Source organism: Coregonus lavaretus (assembly GCF_964263955.1).
Source record: "Coregonus lavaretus genome assembly, chromosome: 39".
NCBI lineage: Eukaryota > Metazoa > Chordata > Actinopteri > Salmoniformes > Salmonidae > Coregonus > Coregonus lavaretus.
The window spans coordinates 30,730,006-30,752,336 of NC_140026.1; the positions used below are offsets into that span (position 1 = coordinate 30,730,006).

General features: G+C 41.8%; 1 protein-coding gene across 1 annotated transcript in view; it reads right to left on the reverse strand.

Annotated features, from left to right (window-relative positions):
* Positions 1–22,331, reverse strand: part of LOC311113065 (uncharacterized protein) — a gene marked incomplete at its 5' end in the record, with an annotated part of 408,058 nt that overhangs the window by 156,082 nt on the left and 229,645 nt on the right. Inside the window, 2 exons of the mRNA XM_084156203.1 lie at positions 6,305–6,312; positions 15,406–15,450. Coding sequence (XP_084012329.1) covers positions 6,305–6,312; positions 15,406–15,450 — 53 coding nt within the window. The remainder of the gene's footprint in view (positions 1–6,304; positions 6,313–15,405; positions 15,451–22,331) is intronic.

Consider the following 22,331-nt stretch of genomic DNA (forward strand, 5'->3'; position numbering starts at 1 on the left):
CCGGGTGGTACCCGGTAGTGACAGTGACTATGTTCAGGGCAGGGTAGTGGATGGAGGCCGCCTAGTGATGGCTATTTAACAGACTTATGGCTTTGAGATTTAACCTTTTTTTCAGTCTCTCAGTCACAGCTTTGATGCAGCTGTACTGACCTCGCCTTCTGGATGATAGAGGTTTGAACATGCCTTGGCTCGGGTGGTTGATGTCCTTGATGATCTTTTTGGCCTTCCTGTAACATCGGGTGCTGTAGGTGTCCTGGAGGGCAGGTAGTTTGCCCTCGGTGATGGGTTGGGAAGACCACACCATCCTCTGGAGAGCCCTGCGGTTGCAGGCGGTGCAGTTGCCGTACCAGGCGGTGATACAGTCGGACTGGATGCTCTCAATGGTGCATCTGTAAAACTTTGTGAGGGTCTTAGTGTCCAAGCCAAATTTCTTCTGCCTCCTAAGGTTGAAGAGGCGCTGTTGCGCCTTCTTCACCACACTGTCTGTGTGGGTGGACCATTTCAGATTGTCAGTGATGTGTACCCCGAGGGACTTATACGCAGAGGAACACCTTCTCCACTGTGGTCCCGTCGATGTGGATGGGGTGTGCTCCCTCTGCTGTCTCCTGAAGTCCACGATCAGCTCCTTCATTTTGTTGATGTTGAGGGAGAGGTTATTTTCCTGGCACCACTCTGCCAGGTCCCTCACCTCCTCCCTGTAGACTGTCTCATCATTGTTGGTAATCATTGTTGGTTGTGTCGTCCGCAAACTTGATGATTGAGTTGGAGGCATGCGTGGCCACACGGTCATTGGTGAACAGGGAGTACAGGATGGGGCTGAGCAAGCACCTTTGTGGGGCCCCTGTGTTGAAAATCAGCGTAGTGGAGGTGTTGTTTCCTTCACCACCTGGGGGCGGCCCATCAGGAAGTCCAGGACCCAGTTGCACTGGGCGAGTTTCAGACCCAGTGCCCCGAGCTTAATGATGTAGGAGGGTACTATGGTTTTGAAGGCTGAGCTGTAGTCAATGAACAGCATTCTTACATAGGTATTACTCTTGTCCAGATAGGATAGGACAGTTTGCAGTGCGATGGTGATTGCATCGTCTGTGGATCTATTGGGGCGGTACGCAAATTGAAGTGGGTCTAGGGTGTCAGGTATGGTGGAGGTGATATGATCCTTAATTAGCCTCTCAAATCACTTCATGATGACAGAAGTGAGTGCTACGGGGCGATAGTCATTTAATTCAGTTACCTTTGCTTTCTAGGTACAGGAACAATGGTGGACTTGTTGAAGCAAGTGGGGACAGCAGACAGGGATAGGGAGATATTGAATATGTCCATAAAAACACTCCAGCCAGCTGGTCTGCGCATGCTCTGAGGACACGGCTAAGGATGGCATCTGGGTTGGCAGCCTTGCGAGGGTTAACACGCTTAAATGTCTTACTCACGTTGGCCACAGAGAATGAGAGCCCACAGTCCTCAGGGGCCGGCCGCTTCAGTGGCACTGTGTTATCCTCAAAGCGGGCGAAGAAGGTGTTTAGCTTCTCCGGGAGCAAGGCGTTGGTGTCCACGTTGTGGCTGGTTTTTCCTTTGTAATCCGTGATTGTCTGGAGTCCCTGCCACATATGTCTTGAGTCTGAGCCGTTGAACTGTGACTACTTTGTCTCTGTATGGATGTTTTGCCTGCTTGATTGCCTGACGGAGGGCATAACTGCACTGTTTGTATTCCACCATATTCCCAGTCATCTTGCCCTGTTTAAATGCGGTGGTTCGCGCTTGTTTTGCGCAAATGCTGCCATTTACCCACATTTTTGGTTTGGGTAGGTTTTAATAGTCACAATGGGAACAACATCCCCTATAACTTCCTGATCAACTCAGTCACCATGTCAGTGTATATGTCAATGTTATTCTCAGAGGCAACCCGGAACATATCCCAGTCTGCGTGATCAAAACAATCTTGAAGCTTGGATTCCGATTGGTGAGACCAGCGTTGAATAGACCTTAGCTCGGGTACTTCCTGTTTGAGTTTCTGCCTATAGGAAGGGAGGAGCAGAATGGAGTCATGATCTGATTTGCCGAAGGGAGGGTGGGGGAGGGCCTTGTAGCCATCCTGGAAGGGAGAGTAACAGTGGCCGAAAGTTTTTTAAGGAGAAGTACTACAGGCGATATGTTGATAGAACTTTGTGTTTTCCTCACATTTGCTACAATAAATGCGGCCTCAGGATATGTGGTTTCCAGTTTGCTCAAAGTCCAGTGTAGTTCCTTGAGGGCCGTCGTGGTATCGGCTTGAGGGTGAATATACAAGTCTGTGACTATAACCAAAGAGAATTCTCTTGGGAGGTAATATGGTTGGCATTTGATTGTGAGGTATTCTGGGTCTGGTGAACAAAAGGACTTGAGTTCCTGTACATTATCACAATCAAACCATAGGTAGTTAATCATGAAACATACACCTCCGACTTTCTTCTTCCCGGAGAGTTCTTTATTCCTGTCTGTGCGATGTACTGAGAACCCAGCTGGCTGTATGGGGACAGTATATCCGGAGAGAGCCATGATTCCGTGAAACAGAGTATGTTACAGTCCCTGATATCTCTCTGGAAGGAGATCCTCACCCTGAGCTCGTCTACTTTATTGTCCAGGGACTGAACGTTAACAAGTAATATACTCGGCAGCGGTGTATCGGTGTAGATGAAGGGGAGGAGACAGGTTAAATAATGATTTTTAAGCCTTGAGACAATTGAGACATGGATTGTATATGTGTGCAATTTAGAGGGTGAATGGGCAAGACAAAGTATTTAAGTGCCTTTGAACTGGGTATGGTAGTAGGTGCCCGGCGCACCTGTTTGTGTCAAGCAGAAGAATGGTCCACCACCCAAAGGATATCCAGCCAACTTGACACAACTGTGGGAAGCACTGGAGTCAACATGGGCCAGCATCCCTGTGGAACACTTTCGACACCATGCCCTGACAAATTTAGGCTGTTCTGAGGGCAAAAAGGGGGTGGTGCAACTCAATATTAGGAAGGTGTTCTTAATGTTTGTACACTCAGTGTATTTGGCAAGTGGCATTACAGGTCCAATGCAGCCATTTTTATCTCAATATCCAATCTATTCTGGGTAACAATTAAGTACCTTACTGTGATTGTGTTCAATTAAAATTATCAAAAAGAAAATAAATTGCGTAAAAATGCTATTTCTGAAGCAAGAATTTTGCTAGGACTGTTTGGGAGTGGTCTGAGAGAGGGGCTTTATGTGCTGGATGTCTAACCTGAAAACGATCTGTTATTGGCAGAGAGGAGGGCAAACTCTCTTTATTACTGGTCTATTAACTTATATTGCCTGGTGATGTCACCAGCAGTGGAGGCTGCTGAGGGGAGGATGGCTCATAATAATGGCTGGAATGGAGTAAATGGAATGGTATCAAACAAATGGAAACCACGTGTTTGATGTGGTCAGCAGCCTCCACTGGTCACCAGATGGTCCAAAAAACCCACCCAGCCAAACAAGCTGAAATTGAAGGTGGTCTTTTCAAACAGCTCTTACACTAAAAGTGCATTATCAAAATGTTCACAATTTCAAAATTGTATTCTAACCTCATAGTGTGGAAATACAAATAAAACACAGAAAAATCACGTTTTTGACTGCACTGTCCCTTTACTGTTATCTATACTTCAGCCACAATTACATACAAAAATATTCTCTGTCTTTTGTGTCAACTAGCCAAACTACTCTTTCCTTGTCTGAGCCAGTCAGAGAATGCTTTTCTAATCTCCCTTGAAGACAAGAAAATATATGTCCTACTTTGCATTCCCTATAATAAACCATCATCACTTAATTAACCATGATCTACTTGCAAGATCTACAGTATGTAGATAATCAAGGAGAGGAAATGGGGAAGCATAGTGAATCTCTTTTCCATTTTTGAATGCCATACATTAGCATAAATTAAATCTGTTCTAACCATTTCTGAGTAAACAGACCCATTTGAAACCACAGGTCCCTTCCTATTCATCAGTGCTAAGTGACACTTAAGCTAGGCAGAAGGGTTTGTAATGAATGCACCAGGGTCCATTTTGTTCAGAACACTGGGTACAAATTAACCAATGTTTCAAGGGAGCCTATCAAATATGCATGGAGATGTGTTCTCTGCAAGCCCGGCGTAGGCATAATGAATGAGAAACCACATGAGATGCCTTACTGACATTCATTTCTTTCCTTAGCAGGATTTTTGGCCATCAATGACTCATTGTCAGATCATTGCAATCTATGAAGACACAATGCAATGAGCAGAAATCCATAAGTAGAGGTTAACAACATTATGTAGTCAATTTTTTCCAGAAATCAAGCTGGTGGACTTTCATTTGGCCTTGCTGTGCTTATAGAAGTCAAAGCCTCAGCAGTACAACAGGTCCAGAGCTCAGGGTTGCCAGAATTTGATACAACACTTGCCAGTTATGCATCCCTTGAGAATGAGACCCTGGTCTGTAGAATATTGTTTTCATCTTTAGAAACACAATTTTTTTTCCTTCTGTCTAAATAAAAGTTCAATAAAATAAAAATCTCCTTTCATCCCCTTTAAACTAGGGACTGCAAAGACGCCAGCCCTTCCATACTGGAATTCCGGCTGCCCGTAGTGACTTTGTTAACATGAGGTAGTGGTATGCTGGTGGACTCATGTCAGACAACAGTAGATCAAGTCCGGGATACGAGACCTGCCAGAGGGAGTTGAGAGGCGAGACCACCTGCATTCACTTACGCTACGACCCCCAGGAGCAAAGGCATTGAGCAGCTGATTAACTTCCTACTTTTATGGCTTGTTCGGCACATGTTATTATGCCTATTCAAATCGCCTTTCCCTCCCTACTCCATAAATGACTTTAACAGAGCACACACAGCCTGTTTGACCCGATTACCACTTCTGCCTCTGTACTGTCAGATGACATTAACCGCAGGGCTCTCCAGAGGGTGATACACTGCCTGCCCGCCAGGACATCTACAGTACCCAGTGCTCAAGAAGATCATCAAGGACCTCAGCCTGAGAGTACCGGTGCATCAAAGTTAAAGCTAGGACCGAGAGACTGATAAACAGCTTCTATCTCCAGGCCATCGGACTGTTAAACAGTTATCACAGCCGGCCTCCGCCCAGTACCCTGCCCTGAACCTTAGACACTGTCACTAGCCGGCTACCACCTGGTACTCTACCCTGCACCTTAGAGACTGCTGCTCTATGTACATAGAGTCATAGAACACTGGTCACTTTTATAATGTTTACGTACTATTTTACTCACTTTAAATGTATATACTGTATTCTGTACACACCTTTTCTATTCACATACTGTCCATACTGTTTATAAACTAATTTCCTGCAATTCTATCCTTTTTGCCATGGTATTTTGTACTGTGTATTTAAATACTGTAGTCTCGACTTAGCTCATTCTAATATTTCTACTACAGTACATTGCATTTTAGTTACACTGTTTATACACACCACATATTTATTTATATACTGGATTCTTAACATAGCTCACTGTAATATATCTACTGCAGTACATATCATTCTTAATATATCTTGTGTAAATTCATCCGGTGTATATACATATAGATTGCATTTGGATTACTGTTACAGTGCTATTTGGGTTGTTAATTGGATTTGTTCGGACATTTCTTGACAGTTTTTTATTTGTGTACTTTTACTGCATTGTTAGAAGCAACTAACACAAGCATTTCGCTGCACCCGCTATAACATCTGCTAAACTGTGTACACAACCTATGAACTTTGATTTGATTTGATTGTCTTCATCTTCAGAAACACAATAGTTTTTCTTCTGTGGAGGTCGAGTGATTCTGTGAGACACTTATTTTGGGTGCGGGGGGCTGGAAGCAAAAGGGGTTGGTAGTGGGATATTGCAAACCATGCTGCCCTAGATGTCCCTTATTAGGGGAAGGCATGGATGAAAATATGTTTTAATTATACAGTCAGATAAGTTGGGCAAACTGAAAGGTTGTTATACAGTGCACATAAATAGCTTATATTTGCGGTTGGATTTGCTGGATTTGCCAGATTTGCCATTCAGTGGGTACAACACAAAATAACTTTACTTGGAAAATAAAATGTAACAAGTACTTTGCTCTAATTTGACATTTCTGATAGCACACACTATAGTTACCAGAATGATCTAGTGTTTTATTAGGTGTTATGGTACAGACAGTAGGTTGCTATAGTGCATGGTTTCCCTTGATCCATTGATCTGCATCTGTTGAGAGGTTTTGTACCTTTGAGTCATACATACCACACTCAGAGAGGCTGTGAAGTCATGTATACTTACAGGAGGTCCTGAAAAAGAACAAACACAAAAGAGATAAAGTTAATACACATTTTTGAGGTCCAACATAAACAGTATATTCAAATGTCACTCAGATCCATATCCCCTCTAGCCTGAAGATGCAAATCAAATCAAATAGTTTTTGTCACATGCGCCGAATACAACAGGTGTAGACCTTACAGTGAAATGCTTACTTACAAGCCCTTAACCAACAATGCAGTTTTAAGAAAAAGTCAAGTAAAAAATAGATAAGTAAAAAATAACAAATAATTAAAGAGCAGCAGTAAAATAACAGTAGCGAGGCCATATAGAGGGGATAGCGGTACAGAGTCAATGTGCGGGGGCACAGGTTAGTCGAGGTAATTGAGGTAATACTGTATGTACATGTAGGTTACGTATGACTATGCATAACCTACATTAAAGTGACTATGCATAGATAATAATGTATGCACTCACTAACTGTAAGTCGCTCTGGATAAGACTAAAATGTCAACAAAAAATAATAATAAACAGAGAGTAGCAGCAGCATAAAAGAGGGGGGGGGGACAATGCAAATAGTCCAGGTAGCCATTTGGTTAGCTGTTCAGGAATCTTATGGCTTGGGGGTAGAAGCTGTTAAGATGCCTTTTGGACCTAGACTTGGTGCTCCGATACCACTTGCCGTGCGGTAGCAGAGAGAACAGTCTATGGCTAGGGCGGCTGGAGTCTTTGACAATTTTTAGAGACTTCCTCTGACACTGCCTGGTATAGAGGTCCTGGATGGCAGGAAGCTTGGCCCCAGTGATGTACTGGGCCATACGCTCTACCCTCTGTAGTGCTTTGCGGTCGGAGGCCAAGCAGTTGCCATACCAGGCAGTGATGCAACAAGTCAGGATGCTCTCGATGGTGCAGCTGTTGAACTTTTTGAGGATCTGAGGACCCATGCCAAATCTTTTCAGTCTCCTGAGGGGGAATAGGCTTTGTCGTGCCCTCTTCACAACTGTCTTTGGACCATGATAGTTTGTTGGTGATGTGGACACCAAGGAACTTGAAGCTCTCAACCTGCTCCACTACAGCCCTGTCGATGAGAATGGGGGCGTGCTCGGTCCTCTTCCAGGACGTCCTCTAGCAGCCATCCGGTTGGACAACCTGCTGGCTGCTAGAGGACGTCCTGGAAGAGGCCTGCCCGTTCCGCTCCCCCCACAACCCGGATTACGAGATGATGGAGCTGGGTGGAGTGACGATCCGGGAGAGCGGAGGTTGACATTCTCCTGCACGCTGTCGTCAGCGTTCTTTTGGGTCTGGAGGCGGCAGGAAGGGCACTCTCGCGTCACCTCAGGTATCGAACACCAGTTGGTTGAAGGACAACGTGGTTTCCCGGCAGGCTAGCTCCCTTCGGACGTCCTCTCGTAGGTGGCACCGGAAGTGGTCAATGAGGGCCCGCTCATTCCACACGGACCAAGCCGCTAGAGTCCGAAACTCCAGGGCGAAGTCCTGCACGGTCCTCGTCCCCTGCCTCAGGTGGACCAGCCGCTCGCCCGCCTCTCTACCTTCGGGCGGGTGATCGAAGACGGCCCGAAATAGGTGAGTGAACTTCCCGTAGTTGTCCAACGCGGCTCCTCCTTCACTCCAGACCGCGTTGGCCCACTCCAGGGCTTACCCCGAAAGGCAGGAGACGAGGGCGGACACCTTCTCCCGCTCTGATGGAGATGGGCTGATGTTCGATAAGTATAACTCCAGTTGTAGGAGGAATCCCTGGCAGAGGGCAGCTGTCCCCTCCCTCTGGGTGCTGGGGTGGCTGGATCCGGTCGCTCAGCTGGTCCCGAAAGATCGGGTCCTCTCCTCTCCAGGCGTTGGACGACCTGGAGAACCTGATCCATCACTTCTCCCAAGCTGGCTAGCATTGTCGAATGCTCCCGGACCCATGCCACGAATCCAGGCATGTGCTCCTCTCCTGCTGACTCCATGTCTGGTGTGTGATTCTGTGATGAGGTGATGTCGAAGGAGTCAGGCGCAGGAGGGTAAATCACAGAATAACAGGCTTTATTCCGCAAATACAGAGTTATGCAGTAATGCGTCAAAACACTTCAGTGCACAAAACAGGCACACTGGAAAATACAAGGCACACGGGGAAATATACCGGAGATACATAATACACGGAGCTCCACCGAGCTTCACTATCCTCCACAATAAATAATCACACACAAAGACAAGGGGGCAGATGAAACACTTATACAGGTACTGATGAGGGGATATGAACCACGTGTGTGTAATAAACAAGACAAAACAAATGGAATGATGAGATGAGGAGCGGCAGTGGCTAGAAGACCGGTGACGTCGAACACCGAAGCCTGTCCGAACAAGGAGAGGTGGCAGCTTCGGAGGAAGTCGTGAGCTCTGTATGTTGTACCCAACTCTGTGGAGACCGAAGGGTTCTCCAGTGTTATCCAAGCCTGAGACCGGGTTTGGTAATTTGTAAGTCTAAATTGAATTAATGATGATAGATACATAGGAATTATCTGCATAAATACAAGAAAATGCTACTCTCTCCTTACATTCAAAGAAGTCCAACACACATTTTGATACAAAACACAAATGGTGAGTTCTATAAGCATCATCAGTAATAAACGTAAGGGCACAATGGAAAACAGCATCTAGTGCAGGGTTCCCCAACTGGCGGCCCGCGGGTGGTTTTATTTGGCTCCCCAAGTTGTCTAAGCAAAAAATTAATAAACATAAAATGTGTGTGGAATTGTTCATTGTTGGACATAAATGACACTAGGAAATCAGTTCGAAATTATTTTAATTTAAAACATCTGTTCCCAAGTATTCCCATGCATAATAGAGAGACACGTGATCATATAGGTTTGGAATGATTATGTTTTAGTCAAACATTATATCTGTTTGGGCTTCTTGCGGTAACCCCCCCGACCATCCGCTCCAGAAAGAAATCGGCCTGAGGCTGAATCTAGTTGATGATCCCTGATGTAGTGGTTTAAGTGTAGATGCTGCTGCATGCATTTAGATAATATTCCCATAATCTAAAATAGACAGAAAAGTGGCCTGGACAATTTCCTTCCGATTAACAAAAGTCAGACATGCTTTGTTTCTGTAAAATAAACCAACCTTGAACCTCAACTTCTTCATCAACTCTTTTACGTGTATTTTAAATGACAGTTTGTCACCAAGCCAGATACCAAGATATTTGTAGGAAGGAACTCGCTGAATTTGTGCATTGTTCAAACTAGTCATTACAAATAAATTGAAATCTGGATTATGGGACCTAGAAAAAAGCATGCATTTTGTTTTGTTTGCATTTAGCACTAACTTTAGATCCAATAGTGACCTCTGCATTGCTTGAAAATCAGACTTCAAATGTGAAAAGACTTGGCCAACCAATGGAGCAATGGAATACAACGCTGTATCATATGCATACAAATGAAAATATTTTTTTTGTACAGCATTAACAATGTTATTTGTATAAATTGTAAACAGTAGTGAGCCGAGTATCGAACCTTGGGGCACCCCTTTATGTAACTCAAGTGACCCCATATGACCACTTTTATAACTAACAGCTCACATATTTTGGGGACAGAGATGCTAAGAGTGCATGATGCCATTAGAGAAGAGCCAGCCCTCCACCCTTTTTTTTCTATCACATCTAAAAATGACAACATCCTTATCCATAATCAAATTATTCAGACAGGTCTCTGAGATAACCAGAATGTCTGGGCTAGTGTCATGCACCCAGACATCCAGAAAGACAAGTTTAGACATCAGGTTTCACACATTTACATGTAACAGTCCAAGCCCTCTGCGAGATTTGAAAACAGCAGGAGTATCCATGGTGACACAAGAGTCAATAGAACTGGATGAGCTAGCCACAAAAGGTTTCCTGATTGGATTCAAAGTTGCAGAGCTAATAGTAGAATTCAGGTAAATGTGCACAAGATTACTATTGACAATACCACTATACTTATGAGCACATGTAGCAAGACGATAGCTTGATATGACACTATTAATAGCATAGGTGGTGTCATAACCGACTTCAGTGGGCAAATAGTCACATTCGATGGCCACTGGCACGCTGGAGAAGTGTGCTCTTCATGGATGAATCCCGGTTTCTACTGTACCGGGCAGATGGTAGACAGCGTCGTGTGGGCGAGCGGTTTGCTGATATCAATATTGTGAACAGTGCCCCATTGTGGCAGTGGGGCTATGGTATGGGCAGGCATAAGCTACGGACAATGAACACAATTGCATTTTATTGATGTCAATTTGAATGCACAGAGATACCGTGACGAGATCCTGAGGCCCATTGTCGTGCCATTTATCTGCTGCCATCACCTCATGTTTCACCATGATAATGCACGGCCCCATGTCGCAAGGATCTGTACACAATTCCTGGAAGCTGAACATTTCCCAGTTCTTCCATGGCCTGCATAGTTACCAGACATGTTATCCATTGAGCATGTTTAGGATGCTCTGGATCGACTTGTACGACAGTATGCAGTTACCGCCAATATCCAGCAACTTCGCACAGCCATTTTAGAGGAGTGGGACAACATTCCACAGGCCACAATCAACAGCCTGATCAACTCTATGCAAAGGCAAATGGTGGTCACACCAGATACTGACTGGTTTTCTGATCCACGCCCCTACCTTTAAAAAAAAAATGTATCTGTGACCAACAGATGCATATCTGTATTCCCAGTCATGTGAAATCCATAGATTAGGGCCTAATTTATTTATTTCAATTGACTGATTTCTTTTATATGAACTGTACAATTGTTGCACATTGTGTTTATATTTTTGCTCAGTGTATTTATGACTTTGGTACAGTAATCAAACATTTGGCTCTACATTTTGAACAGTTGGGTCTATCAACTCATGGAAAAAAGCATATGAAAGTCGTCATTCTCAGCTACTGGAAAATACATGTTGGGAGGTTAAAATCATATATTTATGATATTGATGTACTTACTGTACGGGTCAAATTGACCCGTAACATAAACGGTGTCAGCCAAATCGAACATAAGGGAAGGATTAATTCCCTCTGATTTACTAACCACAAATTAACTAGGGTCCCCCTGTATACGCTTCTATATATCTGCCTGCATGTGAACATTGATACATATTATAACCCATAAGAAGCATGTGATATTCCATGGTTTTTAAGAGCACTTAAAACAATCCATCATGAAAGCAATTCAATCCAGCATGATTATACACCATCTGTTATCACACTATTCCAAACTGGCAATGCTTGTCATGTGTTTCTATGTGTTTCCCATCCTGTAATTGACAACATTAGTTCACCATGTGACAGTTTAAGGTCGCTGGCCTCGTTGGAGATGTATGGTGCATATGTCTGCTCACATGACAGGGGAATTCGTTATCACTGTCTGAAGTGACTGAGGTTATAGTGTTTTACAATGACAGCTGCATGGGCCTAGTCCACTGAAAACATATTTTTACTTCTTACGATTTTTATTTATTTATTGATGATTAATAATTTAATTTCCATAACTTGGTCAAACCTGATATGTTTCTTTAAATTTGGCGTAATCAAAACTTTTTTGGAAAAAGGAAAAATAATTGATTACATTTTCCAGAAGTGGTATATTTTCTAAACTCCTAGTACAAAGGTCAAAACTGATAACAGTTCTAATGCCCCCTGTCTTATGTTCAGAACCTTTGATTGAGTATTAATTGGAGTAGAACCCATCTCATTCATACATTTACATTTACATTTTACATTTTAATCATTTAGCAGACGCTCTTATCCAGAGCGACTTACAGTTAGTGAATACATATTTTTTTTATACTGGCCCCCCGTGGGAATCGAACCCACAACCCTGGCATTGCAAACGCCATGCTCTGAAAATGCATGAGAACATTTTGTTTAGTCATTTTAACTAACATTTAATCCAATTATATTTTTTAAGTGCTGAATAGAAGCAATAATAGAGGATTAATACCGTTCTCCATACAGTATTTAACTATTTACCAGTATGTACCTTTTTTCAAGTTTACCTCAACCCAATTTTTTTTTTACAGATTTGTTTGTATCCAATGTAAAGTTTGGAGCATGTTGAGAAAAATGTCGGTCTTACTGTTTCAGTATCCTTATACAGTACATACGTAGAAGAAATTGTCAGATATATGGGTATTGCGGCATGTATTGTAAAGCAGAAGCCTATAGTAAAAAGCTATTGGTTTAGCCTGGTATACAGTATGTATTCCATTTCTGCCCCATGACAGTGCACAATATCAACGTTTCTATGTGACTTGTGAATGTAACTGCTACAGTATCATCAGCTAAAACCATCAGTTTACAGTATATCAATGAAATTTAGATAATGAGTAGAATATACTGTAATTTACCAAAGTATTTCAGCAGTGCATTGTACACTACTCCATAATTTCAAATGGTAGTACACAGAGTAAGTCACTCTTTACACGTTGTCATACTGTATTGATGCACACTGGCTGATGGAGGAAGATGATGTAGTATTTACAGCCACATCCATGTATTATTTGGTTAAGGAGTTATTTGGATTCAGTAGTTATCAGTTTTGAGCAGTTTGATTAAGTGACAGTTAAATGGATTGTTAACAAATGACAAGAAAATCATACCAAAAGTAATGTGAATATTGCATGGTGAAAAGCAGATACTTTGATTGCATATGTATGCAAATTGAAATAGTGATTTGGTGCTGTAAACAATTGACTTTGTGAATGTGTTTTTTGTACTCAGTCAATTGAAAAAGTACTTAGAGTTTAGAGAACAAGTATTTGATACACTGCCGATTTTGCAGGTTTTCCTACTTACAAAGCATGTAGAGGTCTGTAATTCTTAGCATAGGTACACTTCAACTGTGAGAGACGGAATCTAAAAAATCCAGAAAATCACATTGTATGATTTTTAAGTAATTTGCATTTTATTGCATGACATAAGTATTTGATCACCTACCAACCAGTAAGAATTCCGGCTCTCACAGATCTGTTAGTTTTTCTTTAAGAAGCCCTCCTGTTCCCCACTCATTACCTGTATTAACTGCACCTGTTTGAACTCGTTACCTGTATAAAAGACACCTGTCCACACACTCAATCAAACAGACTCCAACCTCTCCACAATGGCTAAGACCAGAGAGCTGTGTAAGGACATCAGGGATAAAATTGTAGACCTGCACAAGGCTGGGATGGGCTACAGGACAATAGGCAAGCAGCTTGGTGAATTATTAGAAAATGGAAGAAGTTCAAGATGACGGTCAATCACCCTCGGGTCTGGGGCTCCATGCAAGATCTCACCTCGTGGGACTTCAATGATCATGAGGAAGGTGAGGGATCAGCCCAGAACTACACGTCAGGACCTGGTCAATGACCTGAAGAGAGCTGGGACCACAGTCTCAAAGAACACCATTAATAACACACTATGCCGTCATGGATTAAAATCCTGCAGCACATGCAAGGTCCCCCTGCTCAAGCCAGCGAATGTCCAGGCCCGTCTGAAGTTTGCCAATGACCATCTGGATGATCCAGAGGAGGAATGGGAGAATGTCATGTGGTCTGATGAGACAAAAATAAAGCTTTTTGGTCTAAACTCCACTTGCCAACGACCCGAAACACAAAGCCGGGGCAACTAAGGAGTGGCTCCGTAAGAAGCATCTCAAGGTCCTGGAGTGGCCTAGCCAGTCTCCAGACCTGAACCCAATAGAACATCTTTGGAGGGAGCTGAAAGTCTGTATTGCCCAGCGACAGCCCCGAAACCTGAAGGATCTGGAGAAGGTCTGTATGGAGGAGTGGGCCAAAATCCCTGCTGCAGTGTGTGCAAACCTGGTCAAGACCTACAGGAAACGTATGATCTCTGTAATTGCAAACAAAGGTTTCTGTACCAAATATTAAGTTCTGCTTTTCTGATGTATCAAATACTTATGTCATGCAATAAAATGCAAAGTAATTACTTAAAAATCATACAATGTGATTTTCTGGATTTTTGTTTTAGATTCCGTCTCTCACAGTTGAAGTGTACCTATGATAAAAAATTACAGACCTCTACATGCTTTGTAAGTAGGAAAACCTGCTAAATCGGCAGTGTATCAAATACTTGTTCTCCCCGCTGTAGCTATTTTGATGATCAGTTTAAATTTTTGTACTAAGAGTTTTGCAAAATGCACCAAAGTGCAGGTAACTCAGTTGGTAGAGCATGGTGCTTGCAATGCCAGGGTTGTGGGGAGAAAATCTATGCGCTCACTAACTGTAAGTCGCTCTGGATAAGAGTGTCTGCTAAATGACTAAAATGTCAAATGTAAAAATGTTATAAATCCTGACATTTCTCAAAGAGCTGTGACATTTTACAGAATAAAAAAAAGGAAACTTCTAAATAATGCAGTCCAATGTTGACCACCCACTAGGTCTGCCTCAGACAACTGCAGTCCTAAACTGTGGTTCATAACATGGAGTTGTTGCCACAAACAGTCTAAGCTTCACTGAAAACAAACAGTCAAGTTCTAATGAAGTGTCCCTTTTAGTTTTTTCAAATTTGTTCTCCCCATTCAATGAAGAGCTTTACATTAGGTGGCAATAATGCAGTACAGTATTGGTCTCTGACCTTTGTACCAAGGAACTACTTTACCCTGGATTTACCCCAGCAATCTATGAGAAGTACACGTGCTTTAATCCCTTTATTAAGACAGGGGTGAAATACGGGAATGTTCCCTGATGCTCGAGCTGTCCAGAAGTTTATGTGGGCATTACAGAGATTGTGGTAGAGAATGACAGTCACCCAAGGTCATCCGTGGTTGATGAAATGGGGAAGCAAAATGAAACGCATCCTCTCTAACCTGCCCGTATGTGACCCTGGGATAAGGCTATTATCATAACACAATGGGAAAGATTGTCGTCCTATGTTTTGCATTGTCTGCTCTTTAGAGACCGCTGTGCCACTGAGGACATCATGCGGTACATGTGTTATCTTGTTTCTGGTCGATTTAGTTGCAGGAAGTTACTCTGATTCTCAGCATTTGCCTGAAAAGTTACATTTTCATATCCTGTTAAAACAATTATGGTGGTAGGGTAAAACTCCACTGGATTGAGAGTGATCTGTGAGTGCACTCACTTACCAGGTTCGCCATTCCGGCCTTTTCTTCCCCGCTTTCCTGGCGGGCCTGCATAGAGAGAAACACAAAACATTTCTGGTCAGGGCTTCCATTCTTTCTTCAGTTTTCTATTCTACAATTTGGAATTTGCATTTAAATGCCCTCAGGTTCAAACCACCCTAAAGGGGAGAGGAGGAGGCCGTGTCAAAATATTGCCTTTGGATCTCCTATGCACCTCAAGGTTCATTAAGTATTTAGACACAATTTAGAGGCAAACTCAACTGGAAACGGGGCACATGCTCTCTTGCTGCAAGAGTTTTTTTTCCCCTTTTGGTTTCATCTTTCTTTTTCTTGGTGTTATTCTTTTCAGCATGGATGCCCTGATTTCTAATTTGTTTTTATAACAGTCATTTTCAGTTTGCCTCTTCCCTTGTGCCTTTCGTGAATAGCATCAATCTGTTAATGCTCAGCCAGAAGGGTAAAACAATTACACGCATTGCTAAGTTTTACATGCTGGGAACCTGACTGCATTGTACGTGGGTAGTCCGCAGTGCTGTCTGGACAACCTCTGGGGATGTAAGAGCCGCTTGCCAAAATTGAGCTTCTTCATGGGGGAAATGAACATGCTTTGCTACGGGGGGCTGGCACTCAAAACCAGGTTGCTCTCAAGGATACTCTGCATGGCTTATGGTTGTTACAGTATTTAAATACATGTCTTGATAGACTGACCCCTGCTAGAAACGTAATTGACTTTTCAACACAGACCTAAAATGGGCCTGCCATATTCCATCATCATCTGAGGGGAGGTCAAATCTAAACCAACCAAGCGAGACAAACCTCACCGCTCGGTTTTCACCACAGACTTCTATCCAGATCTACACTATATATACAAAAGTATGTGGACACCCCTTCAAATTCACCCACACCCGTTGCTGACAGGTGTATAAAATCGAGCACACAGCCATGCAATCTACATAGACAAACATTAGCACTAGAATGGTCTTACTGAAGAGCTCAGTGACTTTCAACGTGGCACCGTCATAGGATGCCACCTTTCCAACAAGTCAGTTCGGCAAAAGTCTGCCCTGCTAGAGCTGCCCCAGTCAACTGTAAGTGCTGTTATTGTGAAGTGGAAACGTCTAGGAGCAACAACAGCCACACAAGCTCACAGAACGGGATTGCCGACTGCTGAAGCGCTACAGCATATAATGACATTCTAGACAATTCTGTGCTTCCAACCTTGTGGCAACAGTTTGGGGAAGCCCCTTTCAGCATGACAATGCCCCCGTGCACAAAGCGAGGTCCATACAGAAATGGTTTGTCGAGATCAGTGTTGAAGAACTTGACTGGCCTGCACAGAGCCCTGACCTCAACCCAATCGAACACCTTTGGGATGAATTGGAATGCCGACTGCGAGAGGCCTAATCGCCCAACATCAGTGCCCGACCTCACTAATGCGCTTGTGGCTGAATGGAAGCAATTCCCGCAGCAATGTTCCAACATCTGGTGGAAAGCCTTCCCAGAAGAGTGGAGGCTGTTATAGCAGCAAAGGGGGGACCAACCCATGACTTTGGAATGAAATGTTCGATGAGCAGGTGTCCACATACTTTTGGCCATGTAGTGTACTTTCAGACAGCAACAGTGTGAAACAGTATTGTAAATTCCCTTTTGAGCACTGTTCTGACAAGCATTGTGTTTTATAAGGCCTCCCGAGTGGCGCAACGGTCTAAGGCACTGCATCGCAATGCTTGAGGTGTCACTACAGCCCCGGTTTCGATCCCAGGCTGTGTCACAGCCGGCCGCGTCCGGGTTACGGGAGGGTTTGGCCGGCCGGGATTTCCTTGTCCCATCGCGCTCTAGCGACTCCTTGTGGCGGGAAGGGTGACTGCAAGCTGACCTCGGTCACCAGTTGGACGGTGTTTCCTCCGACACATTGGTGCGGCTGGCTTCCAAGCAGTGTGTCAAGAAGCAGTGCGGCTTGGCAGGTTTGTGTTTTGGAAAACGCATGGCTGTCGACCTTCGCCTCTCCCGAGTCCGTACAGGAGTTGCAGCGATGGGACAAGACTGTAACTACCAATTGAATATCACGATAAAGGGGGTAAAAGTAAAAAAACTAAAAACATTGGGGTTTATTATTTTGCCAAGTTAACGACAATTAAAGTAAGAATGGGGTTGCAAAGTGGTGGCTTGTGCAAGGAGGTTTTAAACGCTGAAGTTTGGAATTAATTTGGTTCTGTAGCTACAGGTGAAGAAGTTTGCCTCTCACTTTACCATTGTCTGCTTCTACCATATCAGGTGTATAGATGTAAGAGAGTTATTTATTTATGTAAGACTGTAAGTCGCTCTGGATAAGAGCGTCTGCTAAATGACTAAAATGTAAATGTTAAATGTAAATGTGAAGACAAATCAACCCATTTGTTTGCTTTCATCTTACTTTGCAGTAATAATACATTGCACAAGCATGAGTGACCAACCTGTTTAAAAGACTTACTGTAAGTATGACGTCCACGATTTCCATATCTACCATACTCTACCATGCATAGCATGTGCAGGACAACTACTGGTGAATGAAGTGAAGTGAACTTGAGCCAATGTCAAACAACTTCATTAATAGCAGAGGCTGTCATTTGTATTCAGGTCAATGTAAAGAATTACCATGAGAGACACAACTGCCATAAGGGATCCATTGTATTCATTTCTGTGATGGTAATATATTGTGACTAGGTAAAACTTTCAATACATTTCCAGATTTCCCTGAAATCCCGGTTGGAGGTTTCACAGAATCAAGAGAAAATGAGCAGAAATCCAGAATCCTCCAACCAGGATTTCTAGAAAACAAGGGAATTTATTGAAAGTTCCTGGAATTTTGCAACCCTAGTTGTGAAAGAGATGTTGTGAAGCCATCAACAACCATTGCAGAGAGGGGGGGATATATTTCTCCCATGGGCAAAGAAATTGAAAAGGGGTGATGTTATTAATTAACACTAATTTTGATACGAACAGATCCTCAAGGTAGATGGATGATTTGAACTATATGTTTATGGTCCAATAACATATGGCTCATTAACCTATATGGTCCATATAATGATGATCCATGCTTCTTTGAAAATACATATAATAATTTATCAACCCTACAAGCAATACAATACTATTATTATGGATGGTGGGAGATTATAATACGGTTTTAAATACCTCAATGTACCGTAAAGGAAATCACACTACAAACTATCACCCTCATGCACTTCAGGAAATCACAAATATCATGGATATATTGGAACTAATGGATATATGGAGGCTTAAATATACTGATCTAGTGAGATATACATGGCAGAGGCTCAATCAAGCTAGTCGTCTTGACTACTTTCTTATGTCATTCTCGCTGGCACAAAAAGTTTTAAAAGTGTTCATTGGGGACAGAATGCAGTCGGACCATCACATAATTAGCATATATATTACTCTTACAGAATTCCCACGTGGGCGAAGATATTGGAAATGTTATCAAAGCCTATTGGATGATAACTTGTTTTTAACTAGGACAGAATAATTTATAATCTTTTTCAGACATAACATACACTACCAGTCAAAAGTTTTAGAACACCTACTCATTCAAAGGTTTTTCTTTATTTTTACTATTTTCTACATTGTAGAATAATAGTGAAGACATCAAAACTATGAAATAACACATATGGAATCATGTAGTAACCAAAAAAGTGTTAAACAAATCAAAATATATTTTATATTTGAGATTCTTCAAATAGCCACCCTTTGCCTTGATGACAGCTTTGCACACTCTTGGCATTCTCTCAACTAGCTTCATGAGGTATTCACATGGAATGCATTTCAATTAACATGTGTGCCTTCTTAAAAGTTAATTTGTGGAATTTCTTTCCTTCTTAATGCGTTTGAGCCAATCAGTTGTATTGTGACAGGGTAGGGTTGGCATACAGAAGATAGCCCTATTTGGTAAAAGACCAAGTCCATACTATGGCAAGAACAGCTCAAATAAGCAAAGAGAAATGACAGTCCATCATTACTTTAAGATAAATAAATGCTTCACAGAGTTCAAGTAACAGACACATATCAACATCAACTGTTCAGAGGAGATTGTGTGAAACAGACCTTCATGGTTGAATTGCTGCAATGAAACCACTACTAAAGGACACCAATAAGAAGAAGAGACTAGCTTGGGCCAAGAAACACGAGCAATGGAAATTAGACCTGTGGAAATCTGTCCTTTGTTCTGATGAGTCCAAATTTGAGATTTTTGGTTCCAACCGCCGTGTCTTTGTGAGACACAGAGTAGGTGAACGGATGATCAACTCATGTGTGGTTCCCACCGTGAAGCATGGAGGAGGAGTTGTGATGGTTTGAGGGTGCTTTGCTGGTGACACTGTCGGTGATATATTTAGAATTCAAGGCACACTTAACCAGCATGGCTACCACAGCATTCTGCAGCGATACGCCATCCCATCTGGTTTGCACTTAGTGGGACTATCATTTGTTTTTCAACAGGACAATGACCCAACACACCTCCAGGATGTGTAAGGGCTATTTGACAAAGAAGCAGAGTGATGTAGTGCTGCATCAGATGACCTGGCCTCCACAATCGCCCGACCTCAACCCAATTGAGATGGTTTGGGATGAGTTGGACTGTAGAGTGAAGGAAACGCAGCCAACAAGTGCTCAGCATATGTGGGAACTCCTTCAAGACTGTTGGAAAAGCATTCCAGGTGAAGCTGGATGAGAGAATGCCAAGAGCTGGATGAGAGAATCCACTATCGGCATATCTATTTATTGTGGCCATCGAGATGTTAGCTATTAAAATCAGATCCAATAATAATATCAGAAGATTAGAAATCCAGGGCTTAAAAACAAAGGTGTCATTGTACGCTGATGATTCATGTTTTCTTTTAAATCCACAACTAGAATCCCTCCACAGCCTCATAGAGGATCTAGATACATTTTCTAACCTCTCTGGATTACAACCAAATTATGACAAATGTACTATATTACGTATTGGATCACTAAAAAATACAATTTTTACATTACCATGTAGTTTACCAATAAAATGGTCTGATGGTGATGTGGATATACTCGGAATACATATGCCAAAGGAAATAAATGATCTCACTTCAATACATTTTAATAGAAAGTTAGCAAAAATAGATAAGATCTTACTACCATGGAAAGGAAAATACCTGTAAATGTGTGGAAAAATCACCCTGATTAACTCTTTAGTATTATCCCAGTTTACCTATTTGCTTATGGTCTTGCCTACGCCTAGCGAACAGTTTTTTAAATTCTATTAGAAAAAAATATTTAATTTAATTTGGAACGGCAAGCCAGACAAAATTAAACGGGCCTATTTATATAATGAATATGAATTCGGAGGACAGAAATTATTAAATATTAAAGCATTAGACCTATCACTAAAAGCTTCAGTTATACAAAAGTTATACTTAAATCCGAACTGGTTCTCAAGCAAATTAGTAAGATTGTCTCACCCAATGTTCAAGAAAGGCCTTTTTCCCTTTCTTCAGATTACAACATCTCATTTTCAGTTATTTGAAAAGGAAATAATCTCCCAAATATCACTATTTCTAAAACAAGCCATAGAAAGTTGGTTGCAATTTCAATTTAATCCTCCAGAAACGACAGAACAAATAATGCAACAAATATTGTGGTTAAATTCAAATATACTATTTGACAAAAAAACTTTATTTTTTGACAGAATGTTTAAAAAAGGTATAATCTTCGTAAATGATATCATCGGTAGGACTGGTGGAGTTATGTTGCACATGCAGCTAACAAAAACATATGGAAATGTCTGCTCTACCCAAAATTACAACCAAATAATTGCAGCCTGACCGCAAAAGTGGAAGAGAAAAGTAGAAGGGGGAGAAAGTAAGGAACTTGTCTGTCGGCCTTGCATTAAAGAACATAATTGGTTAAGGAAAACTGTGATAAATAAAAAAGTATATCAGTTTCACTTAAGGACCAAAGGATTGACAGCCGTCCCATATAGATTGCAAAATAGTTGGGAAGAGATTTTTGACGTACCGATCCCATGGCATAGTGTTTATGAACTGACACGCAAAACGACACCGGATTCAAAAATTTGAATCTTTCAATTTAAATTATTATATAAAATTCTTGCTACCAATAGAATGCTATTTATATGGGGGATACAATCTTCCCAGCTCTGCAGGTTTTGCTGTGAAGAGACATAATCATTAGATCATTTGTTTTGGTTCTGTCCATTTGTAGCTTGTTTTTGGACACAGGTCCAGGAATGGCTAAAGGATTGCAATATTTACCTGGAGCTAACCTTGCAGATAGCATTACTGGGTGAACTGAAAAGTCATAGTCAATCGATCAATAATACAATAATACTTTTAGCCAAAAAAAATATTTTTAATTCACAATCTGTAGAAGCAATGAGAATAGAAAGGTTCAGAACTTTTGTAAAACATCACAGTACGGTTGAAATATATATGACAAATAGAAATCCTATATGGATGGTGTTAAGAGATAGATGGGAGGTATTGAATGGAGTTGAAGGATGGGACTAATAACAAATAACAACAAATAATAACAAATATAGCTAATAATGTAAGCATACTGTGTCCATAATAAGTATATATGTTGTATGTTGGGAGCTTTTGGGAAAGAGCACAGTTAGAAAGATAAGGCATATAGAAGCAAAGTGTGCAAAGCTGTCATCAAGTCAAAGGGTGGCTACTTTGAAGAATCTAAAATCTAAAATATATTTTGATTTGTTTAACACTTTTTTTGTTACTACATGATTCCATATGTGTTATTTCATAGCTTTGATGTCTTCACTATTATTCTACAATGTAGAAAATAGTAAAAATTAAGAAAAACCCTTGAATGAGTATGTGTGTCCAAACTTTTGACTGGTACTGTATATGTATAAATATATATATTTA